General features: G+C 42.8%; 1 protein-coding gene across 1 annotated transcript; it reads left to right on the forward strand.

The window, feature by feature from the left end:
• The first annotated feature begins 1,169 nt into the window (after positions 1–1,169).
• On the forward strand, positions 1,170–11,342 carry anapc5 (anaphase promoting complex subunit 5). Its single transcript, XM_073467094.1, has 17 exons — positions 1,170–1,691; positions 1,787–1,866; positions 3,094–3,203; positions 3,314–3,557; positions 3,879–3,945; positions 4,035–4,136; positions 4,238–4,428; positions 4,518–4,599; positions 4,712–4,804; positions 6,192–6,373; positions 7,122–7,257; positions 7,435–7,509; positions 8,148–8,269; positions 8,356–8,463; positions 8,729–8,876; positions 10,139–10,301; positions 10,402–11,342. Exons 1-17 carry the CDS (start codon positions 1,494–1,496, stop codon positions 10,620–10,622), a joined length of 2,322 nt encoding a protein of 773 aa, XP_073323195.1. The 5' UTR covers positions 1,170–1,493; the 3' UTR covers positions 10,623–11,342.
• The last annotated feature ends 1,828 nt before the right edge of the window (positions 11,343–13,170 follow it).

Below are 13,170 nucleotides of genomic sequence, written 5' to 3' on the forward strand. Positions count from 1 at the left end.
AAACATGCAGATGTTTGTTATTTCTGCGTCTCAGTGTGCAATAGTGTTTGTTTCTTATTTTTATTGTTTATATTTTTTTTTACTGCTCTTTTCCTTATATTTTTATATATTTTGACTTTTACTACTATCCCTGCTGCTATTTGCTGCTGTAATATTGCAGATTTTCCCATTGTGGGACTAATAAAGGATTATCTAATCTTATCTTATCTTGAATACATGTGTAATGGTCTTTACATTCGACTTTTGGACATTGATTTTCCGAAAGGATTTGCGATTTATTTTTGACAAATCTGTGGATAATTATTCATCTAATAAAATATATGATCGTGATGGCTGTGACTGATAATATTGAATATAGTTGTTTACAGAAATGCAACCACAAACAACAATTCCAGCTGATTTTTAAGTGTTTTTATTTTACCTTTATTTTACCAGGAATATTCTCACTGAGATTCAGAATCACTTTTTCATTGTTTGTGAAAACAGCAACATAAGAAAATAAATGAAAATTTTTAAAAAAGATTTAATCTTAGAGTGTGTTTTACATTGATGTTAATCTCTACTGCTTTTACCTTAAATAACCGCAAACTATTAAACATCTATTTATTTTTTATATTCACATCCCACATGATGCAGAATTTCCATAATTCGCTAAATCTTTAAATTATTATGTTATTCCGTTATTTGACTTATTAGAAGTCTTGTTTTGAAAGAAGTGGCCGGAAATGTTGGGTGCTGCTGTGTCTGCACTGACGCTAACTTGCCTGGAGAGCTGTTAATCTTTGGCGCCATCTGGTGGTCACACTGTGTAACTGCACCTGCAGCTCTAACGCGCGTGTCGGTGAGGAAAATAATAAAAACACAATAAAACAATAACAAAAAAAAAACAAAACAATAAAAATAATTTAAATAAAAATGCCACTGTCAAGGCGGACACGGTAGCATACAATCTTTTCCGGTGGCGACCTTCAAAATAAAAGTGTTTCCACTCTGACAGGCGGAGTTGTCTCCACACAAACTGTCCGACAGGAAGCAGAAAATCGTCTCTTCAACAGTTTATCATCGTTATTGTCACGTCTTTGTTAATGTTGTTGTTGTTGTTGTTCTGTCGGTTTTGTTTTGAGCGCTAAAATAAAGTTTAACGTAAAAAAAAAAAAAAAGCGCCGCCCCTTGATGACGTATATTTCAGGGGACGGATGGAGGGCGGTTTGAACGCACAGAGGCAACTTTTGTCAACATGTTTGAGATTAACCAAAAAAACCGTGACATGAGAGAAGAAAGCGTTCACCGTCAGTCGGATACTTTATCAGTAAGTTAGCGCAGAATACTCGTTTATATGTTTTTGCTATTTTCACTTCACCAACGTTTATTCAACTTGATGCTAGCTAGCTAGCGTTAGCCGCCTGTTGGACCGCGGGCAGCCGTCTCTGACTCTCCTCTCCGCCGAGTTCGTGACAACATCGGGACATTTCTTCACCATACACGCCGTTAAAATGGCGAGCGTGCACGAAAGTCTGTACTTCAACCCCATGATGACGAACGGGGTGGTCCACGCCAACGTGTTCGGCATCAAAGACTGGGTCACCCCGTACAAGATCTCCGTCCTGGCGCTGCTGTACGACATGACCGCCACCAAGATCACGTTACCGGAGAGGAGACGCCTCAACAAGCTGATCCTGCCGCTGCAGCAGGTCAGGGTTTGTCTCTGTGTGTGTGTGTGTGTGTGTGTGTGTGTGTGTGTGTGTGTGTGTCAGGTGGTCACGGTGTGTTGATGTGCTGTTCTCAGGGTCCAGACCTGACTCTGGGTCAGTTCCTGCAGACTGTGGAGGAGTGCTGTCCTCAGGCTGCTTACGCTGTCAAACTCAGGTAACCTGCTCCAGTCTCAAACACTTCATCAGGAGATTCTCACTCATAACTGTGAGGAAACACTTTGGCATCTTACTGACGTGTTAACCTGGTGGGGCTGAGCGGTGCTGATACAAGTAACACAACAAATCTGTGTGAAATCATCATACACACTATAAATCTCCACATCTCTTCATCAAGGCTCCATATAACTGACACGATTTAATTATTCTCTTGACCGACACTCGATTTTCTCGGGACGATGAAACGTATCGGTGTCGATAAATCGGCCGATATACTCGTGTTGTTGTCAGCGATCCCTCAGTTGTGGTTGTCAAACACACACACACACACACACACAGGAACAGGATATTTGACTGAAACGGTCAACGTCACCCAGAATTCAATAATTATAAACTTCTCCAAACATCTTTTCCTGCGTTATAATATCTAAAAAGTTTTCATATCAGCACATATTGGATCATATAAATCCCGATACTGATATATATATTTGTGATAGACTAATATCGGTCAACTGATACATCGGTCGGGCGCTACGATATATGTTTTTTATGTTTTTTGATAAATCAGTTATATATATGCGTACACACAAACACTTTGTGATGAGCATAATATCAGATATTATGATATTTTTGATCAAATACCTCAATGTCAATATTGGGACAATATTTAAGGGATGACTTTTGGCACTTTCACACAATGTTAGTGCAGTTTTTGATCGATAATCATCAGTAATGTATAGATAGATAGATAGATAGATCCTTTATTGTTATTGTATAGTAAATAGGACATAAATTAGTTGACTCAGCTGCAACAAGTATTCAATTAATCCGTCATAAACTCAACCAACTATTCTGATAATCACTCAGTTGTTTGACATCAGATTCTCTGACTTCAGCTTCTTATATGTGAATATTTTCTGGTTTCTTTCTGTGACAGTAAACTGAATATCTTTGAGTTGTGGACAAAACGAGACACTTGAGGTCATGTTGAGCTCTGGGAAACACCGATTGATGATTTATAGATCAAATAACTAGTGTAGTATAGTATAAGAACATTAGATCAGTCTGGTAAGTTCACTTTACTGTAATGCAGCTGTTAAAACCATTTAATGATGACACATAGTCTCACATCTCCAAATGAAGATAATACAGATCTGCAGCCCTGTAACCAAAACACCATCACACTAATGTTGACGTGTAGTTTCTGTTGTTTCTTCATTGGAAGGCTTCATGAAATGGCCGACGGGGAGCTGAAAGACATGGAGTACTTCTTCTCCACTCTCCCCACGCCTTTCACTGCCTTCGACTCTGAGGCCTATAAGACCAGTGTTGTAGGTGAGTGTTGGTACACGTGATGTCACAGTCTCTTTGTACGTGCTGAAACATTTACATCATCGTTATCATAAAGAAGATTCACATGAAGCTCCGTCTCGCTTCTTCTTCAGGTCTTTTTATGAGACACATGCTGCTGGCCTACAACAAGCTGTCGTTCAGTCAGGTCTACAAGCTGTACAAGTCCCTGCAGCACTACTACCACAGTCACTACGGCAAGCCTGCAGACGGACAGGTGGGGCTGCCGGCGCTGGCCGCTGACGACTCCGACATGGACCTCACCAGCACCGAGGACACTGTCGGGGACAGAATGGACAAAGAAGAGCTGGACACCCCGCTGCACGAGTCAGAGCTCCGGTTAGTGAGTCACCGTGATGTGAAGAACCTGCCGGTGTTGGCAGGAGATGTTTGTGAACACACCGTCTGTTTCAACTGATGCAACCACTGAACTAGTAACCACAACATCACCAGACTCCCTTAACAAATTGCATAATTTTGAGAGTTGCTGAGTGAAGAGAATCTTTATAAGCGTGTGGTGCTACATCTACGACAAATTGTAAATCATTGGCGCCTTCTTGTAAATTCGGCAAACGTTCCACATGAACTTCTTTCTTTCTTTGTGTAAAAAACCTTGTGTTTGTTTGTTTCAGTGATGAACATGTTTTGTTCCTGTTCTAGAAACGACAATAATCCCAGCAGAGGTCCACTGTCACAAAAACAAGCAGAGTACTTTCTCGCAAGACAGGTGAGTGTTTAAATCACCTCGTGTTGAACCCAGATGTGCTGTTGCATCACTGATGGGCTCTGACAGGGTTTGAATCCGTCTCTGTGCAGGCGTATCTTCTGAAGAACGATGAGAACAAAGCTCTGAAGCCGGCCGCGCTGCAGGAAGAGCTCAACAACATGCTGAAGTTTAATCCAGATTTTGCTGAAGCGGTGAGATTCATGAACTTAACTTTCCAGACTTTATCAGCAGGTGTGTTAGAGGAGGATCACGTCTTCATCCATCAGCTCTGTGGTTTTCACTCTCTCCTCAGCATTACCTGAACTACCTGAACAGCATGAGGGTCCAGGACATCTTCCTGTCGGCCCACAGTCTCTTACATTATTTCGACCGACTCATCTTGTCTGGAAATGAGGGGAAGAGCAACGGGGACGAGGGCTACGGCCGGAGTCTCCGCTACGCCGCTCTCAACCTGGCGAGCCTGCACTGTCGCTTCGGACACTAGTGAGTACAAGAACTGCTGGAGTCTAACTACGTGGACACGTTCCTACTGTGAAACATCCGGGTTATACAGCAGCTCTCTCTTCCCTCAGTCAGCAGGCTGACCTGGCTCTACAGGAGGCCATCCGCATCGCCCAGGAGTCCAACGACCACGTGTGCCTGCAGCACTGTCTGGTAAAATACTTCCTCTTCTCTGATTATCTGACTCCATGTCACTGTTGTAGCAGGATGGATGGTTCATTATGCCCTAGTTAATTCCTCCCCGTCTCTTTGTGTCCCACGTCAGAGTTGGCTCTACACTCTGGAGCAGATGAGGGGATCTGACAGCACCGTGTTAACTGAGGATTCAGTGAAGATGGCTGCCCATTTCTGCCTGCCAGTGAGTGCAACACGAGCTCATGAATAGAAATGCCTGTATTAAAGTGGCTCTTCATGATTTTTTAATTACTTTTTGGATCACTTTTCAGTTTCACTTTGAAAAACTCCTGATTTTGACCTGAAAACCTCACAAAGAAAACAGAATGATAAAGTCTGTCAGACCAGGTGGAGGTGAAGGAGAAACATGGCTGATAATTACTGAGTCTCATTTCCAGGTCGTCAAAAACGGACATTTTGTGTTGTTGTTGCTCTTCCATGCCAGCCTCCAGCCCGCCGACCCCGTCCCTTTTTATAAGTAATAACACTAGTCACTAGTTTATCATTAAAATGTAACAATAACAGTTAATACAATGAATCGTCCATTTTAAAAGATCAATCAGGCAGCATTTTGTGGTTTTAGTCTTTGTTCCCACATTTTGGCTGCAAAGCTGCAATAAATTTGGTTTTATCAGAACACCAAAGCGGCCTAAATTCCAGACCTGCCATCTGACTGTGACTGTTTCTGCTCCATACGAACCACAAAGTTTGGTTTTATCCAAGACACCAAACCTCCGATGATTCAATCCACGGCAGGTTTATGATCTGAAACACATTAAATATAATGATACTAATTTACACGCCTGTAACAAACAGTGAACTCAACATTTTGACAGCAATCTAAAGGAAATAAGTTGCTGTTTTACTTTGAAGATGCCAGAAATGCTTGGAAATACCAGAGTCATTGATTCAGTGATCTGAGCTCAGTGATAAGAATTAAACTTGTGTAATGAGGACTGAGTGTGATTTAGACTTCTGCCTTTTCAAACTGTTGTTAAAAACGAAGCCAGAGCGATGAAACACTGCCTCACCGTGTTCACGGCTCCAGACTGCGAAACATTTAGTCTCATTTTGGGACCGTTTTTTGGTGCGACTGAATTTTAGCTGATAAATCATAAAATGTAGACCAACACTGGCCTGAGAAAGTATTTGTATCCCGTCACACGCTGCCTGGAGAGTTCAGTACATTTAAACATTATTAAATTAGTAATCTTCTGTATTTTAGTCGGCGGATCTACTTCATAATGAAGACCTTTAAACAGATCACACGTCATATCGTACAAATTTCCCGCGAGTGTCTGTTACTTGGATTTAATGCAACACTTCAAAAACTTACTCTAAAACACATGAAACGGCTGTTACATGGAAGTTAAACATGTTTGTTGTCAGCAATTTAATATTTGTGTCCTCGCCTGCATTGTTTGTCTTTAAGTCAGTAATTCTGCATTAAATAACTTACAGGAGTACACAGAAAGGTTGAAATAAAAAGAAGGATCGCTGATTAAAACACTGCTCACGTCACAGGTACAAATGTTCTCCACCACACTGATTGATTCTCCTCTCTGCTGCAGTACCTGGCCTCGCTGGGCATTCAGTCTTTGGTCCAGCAGGGGGCGACGCAGGGTAAGACTGCCCACAAACTGATGGACGCTCTGAAGGACACGGACATCCTGCACTGGAAACACAGTCTGTCGGAGCTGATCGAGATCAGCCTGGCTCAGACGACGTCCATATGGAGGATGTACGGCAAGAGGTCAGTCTTCAGCCCGCCGCCCTCAGCTGACACACAGGCCTCAGTTCTGTTCTGTTACTGACAGTGGACGGCTCGTCACAACTCGAGCTTCCCCTCACTCACAGCACATCAGCTCTGTGAAACAGGCTTACTACGAGTCGTAAAGTTTGCTTTAAGGGATAGTTCACCCAAAAATACTTCAGTTGTTTAGCAGAATGCTGCAACTCTGTTTCACTGTGAAGCTTTACTGAGACTTCACCTGACTTTCATCAGCATGGAGGGAGGAGATGATGACTGGATTGTTTCATTTTTGGGTGAACCTTTGCTTTAATGTTAATCGTTGTGTTTAAAAGATTAAGAATATGTTTAAATCCTAATAATATCTTTAAGTCCTGCTTCAGTTTCACACACAGTCACTAATGTAAACCAAAAATCTGTTAATATTTGAAATGAAACGATCGTGACCTCGTATCTTTTTGTTCTGGCTTCGAAAATTAGCAAGAATTTAATGATCGTAATCAAATCATACGATCAGAGTTAATATGTTACTGTAGATGTCCTGATAAAGCCCCAAAGTTTTACTCTCAAAAAGCTGTTTAACATTTCACATAAAGATAAAGTTTTCATGAGAACAAATCTAAAACCAGAAGTTTAGCTGTAGAATTGGATGAGTCAGAGGTGTGTGTGTGTGTGTGTGTGTGTGTGTGTGTGTGTGTGTGTGTGTGTCAGAGACCAGTCCTTCATGGTTCCCCCCCTGTGTGTTGTGCAGCACCATGGCTCTGCAGCAGGCCCAGCTGCTTCTCAACATGAGCAGTCTGGAGCCAGTCAACTTCGGGGTCCAGCAGAACAACACAGAGGCGTTCGCTGTGGCTCTGTGCCACCTGGCCGAGCTGCACGCTGAGCAGGTAACACATTTTTGATTTGATCTCGCCCGTCTGCTTTCTGCCCCGCTGTTGCGTATCCATTAGTCACTTGGCCCGGCATTGCAGGAAAGTAATAAACATTGATTGGGTCTTCTTTCCAGCTCCAGCCGAGTTAAACACTTAACTCTTTGTCCCGTGTCCGTTTTGCTTCTGTTGCAGGGTCTGTACAGTGCAGTGTCAGAGATTCTCATGCATCTGAAAGAACAGTTTCCTCCTCACTCACAGCATGCCAAGGTGTGTTCCCTTAACCATGATGTATTATTCAGAGCTGTCCTACAAAGACAGAGCACTCTCTGCAGAAACGGTGAAGTTCTAGAAAACAGGAGGTCAAAGTTTGTGGGCTGGATGGCAAACTTATTTAAACAGATGCTGCAATTTTAGGCCTTTATGGCTGTTTCTTTATTACAAAATGAACATATTTGTGCTTTAAAATGAGCTAAACTTGAACCAAACCACATGAATTCCACACAAGTCAAAAGCTGAGATGGTAGTTGATGCTACTCTGCTAAGCTAACACAGGAAGGGAAACATATATTATATGTATGTTTAGTTTCAGTGCACCAGCTGGCTTTCACCTGATGTAGCCCGTCTCACTGTGGTTCCCAACCTGGAGGTCCCATCCCCCTGTAGGGGTCGCTGAAACTTCAACTGTAGTTTTTTCTTTCACTATTTGGATTAACTGTACAGCTTATCAGCTGTTCTGTAAAGTCTGTATCATATGAGATATCCATGAAATATGTCTCTTAGTCAGTTTACTCCATGATTTCTAAATTACCGACCCTCATCTTGTCTTTTAGCAAATTATACATGATGTTTGTACTTAATTTATAGATGTCTGTAATGTACAAAACACTGTTGTTTTTTTGTTTCAGCTGTGGATGCTGTGTGATCTGAAAATCCAGTTTGAGAGACACATGAACGAAGGGAAATACCACCTGGCAGAGCCGCTGGTCACAGCGATCTCCGCCTTAAACAAAACAGAAGGCCTCTACAGGTAACACCGCGGCACGCATCTTCACGGCTGTCTCATAAACATGTGTGTGGTTTGTGTTGAAGCTGTAACGGCGTGTCTGCCGGCAGGAAAGCTCAGGTTCTGAAGGCTCTGAACCGCAGCACTGAGGCGTACAGCATCCTGCAGCGTCTGCAGACGCACTGTGAGAAGACGAAATGCACAGAGGTGGTCATCAGGTACAGTGTCTGAGCCATGATAACCTATTTCTGTAGAAGAGAGCGAACACAACTGAACTTTTGTCTTGTATTTGTGGAACTGAATGAGTCATCTTTTTTAGAGCTACAATAAATATTTAATGTGTTATGTCCACATTATGCATCCTCTTTGGAGGCACAGACTGTTGTATTATAAAGAGACAAGAGAACAAACATGAAAAACGTTTCCCAAAATATCTTCTTTCTATTCCTGGTCTGTATAAGCGCCTGTTTATGTGTCACACAGAGTGATGCTCTCCACCGCGGAGCTCCACTGGGAGTCTTCTGGCTTCTCCACCGCTCTTCCTCTCCTCCTGCAGGCCTTGGCTCTGGCGAGACAGCACCACCTCCAGTCCCTGGCCTCAGAGACCATCCTTCATCTGGCCTTCACTCAGGTCAGCCGCAACAGCAAAAAACAGACTTTATTCAAACCCTCTTGCAGCTCCCATAAATGCAAATCAGCAAACGCAATTATGCAAAATAACAGCAGCACGCAGGCAGTGTCTAAAATAAACTTCTTGACTCAGTAAGTTGAATAGTGGACGAAAGTCAGACATATTTTTTACAAGCAGACAAGAAATAGCTTTTTTTGTGTTGCATATTTTTCATTCAGTACATTTCATCCAGATAATACGCTCTAATGTTCAAAACAAACTTTAATATTCATCAACGGTTAATCAATTTAAGCCTGAATGAAACTCATGAAGTCTTGATCTCTGAATTCTGCTCAAGTATTTTGTATTAAATGTTCATAAGGACTCCTCACTCACAGACTTCTGACTGCAGTCGAACATCCTGTGACGTGTTCACGTCGTTAGACGGGCTTAAAGACTTCAATAACAGGATGTATTTCATTACTTCTCTAGCCTCTGTATCATAATGTGGTTGTTTTACACATTCATAATAAGCTCTACAAAGTTACGTTTGTATTGCAATGAATTGTGGGTAATTAAATGAGTGAAGTCTGCAGAAAGTCTCCTTGAGTGTCTGTGTGGACCGGATGAATTGTGGGTTTGGACAGCTCTCAGCACTCGCACAATTCCCACGAGTCTTCAAGAGCAGTGAAGTTCAGACATATGGGATGCAGCCTGCAGTCACCACCACTCTGTAGTCTTTCTTAAATTCCCCCGCCGCACTATTATCCAACAGTTTACACGTCACTAGTTATAGCCTGTCAACTCTGAAGACTGCTGTGTCACAGAGGCTGAGCTGTGGTGAGACAGCAGATACTGACAGAGTTAGTAACCCTAATTCTTTGATGACAACCACGTTCAATTTCCCAGTTACATCCCTGAAAACGCCCCGAGTCACAGCCGACAGGATTTCACTAAATGGAGGCGAAAGCAGCTTTCAGTCGTTCATCCTTCTCCCGAACACAGAACACATCAGTAAAACTGTATTTCACGCTGTAATATTCAATTTTGTAATTAATCCACCGTTTACATGAGTGTTGAGCTGAGGGGGATCCTTACGTTACATCACCAGACTCTCAGCTGGTTTGTCACCATACTGGAGATCCTGACATCGATACAGTACCTTAAAAAATATCGATATTTGATAAAAATTTTTGTTATGACTCTCGTAGTACAAACATTACCTGCAGGTGTCATGTGAAGCCTGCAGACATTTACACTCTAACTTAATGTGTTTCTTGCAGTTGATGTTGGGGGTCCCTGAGCAGGCTCTGAGTGTTCTCCATGAAGCCATCGAGCCGGTCCTGGCTCACGGATCAGTCATGGACAAAGGCCGGGCCCTGCTGCTGACGGCCCGCTGTCAGATGGCGGTGGCTGGGTTCAGGCCAAACAGACAAGGGCAAGCAGGTACCATCCACCCACTCATCCGCCCACTCATCCCTATCACACTGTGTGGTTTTTCAGTACATCCTCTATTTACACACTGCTGCTTGTTGTCTCCCTGCAGATTTGCATTTGGCGGTTTTGGCTGTTGACACGCTAAAGGAGGCTGCAGCGTATTTCTCCAAGCTGAGCTGTAAGGAGCGTCTGCGGGACGTCCACTACCTGCAGGCGCAGCTCCACCACGCTCTGGGACAAACCTCGCAGTGCAACAAAAGCGCCATGCTCTTCCGTCTGCTCGACCAGGAGCTGCAATCACCGGCACCACCGGTCTCCATGCGGCTCTGACTGCTCGACTTATTTTGGATACAACTCCTCCTCTGACTGTTGAGCTGAGTCACTGCAGCTCACCACTAGATGGTGATAAAGATCTGTTCTGCTCTGTCAGCTCTGAAGCCTTTCATGTATAAATATTTTGAACAAGAAGCAACTGTGGAAGTGTTTGCGTGCGGTACGAGGCCAATAATCAGAGAGGACAATGTCCACAGTCATAAACAAGTCTGAGCTTCCAGTAAAGCAAGAATAAGGTCAAATATCCCTTGTGGTCAGGTTCACATTTGAATAATGGCCTGATGACAAATATAACGTGCTTTAACAGCTTCCCACACAGCAGGAGTCCAGTCTTATCAGACAGACTGAACATGCCTGCCGCCAGTGTGGTATAAATGTCCAAAGTTTATCAGGAGCTGTCACGAGCGGCGCTGATTTACCCGCCGCTTTGTGATGAATGAGGGTAATATCACAGTTAGCTACAAGATGAATGTGTTTCAGTGGCCTGGATGATTCATATTTCGCCAGGAGAATACTGATGAAGCTGGAATCCGGAGGAGGAAATCGTGCTCACATTTATAATACGACAGCAGATACTGTCTCTGTATTCCACTTACGGCTGACACAATTTGTGAGAACAATTTCAGCACATAACATTACATTTAGGTGTCCCGACGGGCTTGTGATCCGTTACTTACTGCACTTCTTTCAAGAAAATAAACGACCGGTTTCATCTCATGTAGTTTTCAGTTAATCAGCCACAAGTACAGGAATAATTGTGAGGGGAATATATCCACAGCGGGTATGTCTCAGTTTCAGTAATATTTAAAGTTTATAGTTCTGGTGTCTCTGAGACTGATGACATGACTTTTCTCTCTCGGTGCCGACCCCCTGAACGTTCCTGTTGGCCGAGTTAAAGTACCATGTTTGGCTTCATGTCATGTAGCGCATAAACAGACGGACTGCAGCGGTCGGTCGGAGAAGCAGGCCTGTTTTTTATGTAAATATTACACATGCGAGGCGGCCTGCTCTCAGCTCTTTTCACTGTCACCGGCTGTGTTCTGGCTTCGGGCGCGGGGACGTATTTAGATCCTGTATTTACATGTTCGTCCTGATGAAGAGGGGAGAGCTTGTGGGCCGGTCCACATGGTCTGTTTAGGATGAACTAATGCTCTTAAGAAAGGAGCATGTGTGTGTTAACAAAGAGCAGCGTCTGGACTCTGTTTATGCTTTATCCAAAGAGTCTTAAAGGGACAGTTCACCCCAAGATGAAATGCATATGTTTCCTCTTACCTGTAGTGTTATTTACCCATCTAGGTTGCCATAGAGATGTCTGCTTTCTCTCCAGTATAATGCAACTAGATGGCACTCAGCTTGTGGAGCTCAAAGCTTCAGAAAATACATTTGAAAAGCTCAACAGCAGCGTCTCTTTGCAGAAATCATGACCCGGTTACTCGAGGTAATCCACAGACCTTGTTGAGAGCAGTTTGATGTAGGAACTATTTTCTTAATGTATCACAAAGCAAAAGAAAGTGTGCATCGGCTCACGGACAAAAGGCTCAACCAAAAATGTAAATCCAGTCATCATCACCTCCCTCCATGCTGATGGACAACCAAGTGAGGTTTCATAGTCCACAAAACAGTGTCGCAGTACTCTCTTAAACAACTGAAGTAGCTGGAGACTTGATTTAAAACAGAAAAATAAAAATAAAATGGCTCTATACAGTTTATTCGACATAATCCAAGTCTCCAGAATCCCTGAGATCCCAAATTGATTTGAAAAGACGTTATAGTTTGTGTCTAACTTTTCAGAGTAGCTGCTGAGCTAAAAGCGTTAGCTTGCACCCCATCAGTTGTTTATTAGAATGCTGCAACTCTGTTTTACTGTGAAGCTCCAGAAATGTTTTGTGGACGACGGGGACTTTCCATCAGCATGAGGGGAGGAGATGATAACTAAATTTACATTTTTAGGTGAAGTTGTCCTTTTAATGTTTACGTCCCTGTCATGAGCACAAGCCTCTCGTCCATGAGCACATCCTTACTTTTGGTGCTGAAACATAAAGAAAATAGTTCCGACATGAAACTGGATCATGATTTCGGGAGAGAGACGTGGCTGTTGAGTTTTTCCAAATGTTTTTTCTTTTTCTTTTTTTTTCTTTTTTGCCGTTTTGAGCACCACGCACTGAGTGCCATTTAGCTCCATTATATTAGAGAGAGAGCCGACAACACCAAACAATCTAAGTGGATAAATAGTCCACTCCAGGAAATCTGTTTTTCTGATTTTGGGGAAATTGTTTCCCAGAACCCTTCAAAGCAGAAAGCTTGATGTTTGGATTAAATGCTGCTGGTTACAAAGTGGTTTTAATGCAGCAGAGACATTTACACAAGTAGAGGAATTTCTACCATCATGAGGGATATTTTAAAAACCTGATGAACAAAAGCAGCTGAGACGATATTTTTAACCTCTGAAAAGTCATGAATGACAAACAGTCAGACATTTTTGAGATTGAGCCTTTTACCCAAAGGCAAACAGACGTTCTCATTGTGACTGGTACTTGGTTTTTCA

Source organism: Pagrus major, chromosome 5 (assembly GCF_040436345.1).
Source record: "Pagrus major chromosome 5, Pma_NU_1.0".
Classification (NCBI taxonomy): Eukaryota; Metazoa; Chordata; class Actinopteri; order Spariformes; family Sparidae; genus Pagrus; species Pagrus major.

Excerpts from the sequence above, each read along its gene's own strand:
- anapc5 (XM_073467094.1), top strand. The coding sequence starts at position 1,494 with ATGGCGAGCGTGCACGAAAGTCTGTACTTCAACCCCATGATGACGAAC. Across the intron at positions 4,137-4,237 it reads ATCCAGATTTTGCTGAAGCG|CATTACCTGAACTACCTGAA; the intron begins GTGAGATTCATG and ends CTCTCTCCTCAG. Across the intron at positions 4,600-4,711 it reads TGTGCCTGCAGCACTGTCTG|AGTTGGCTCTACACTCTGGA; the intron begins GTAAAATACTTC and ends GTCCCACGTCAG.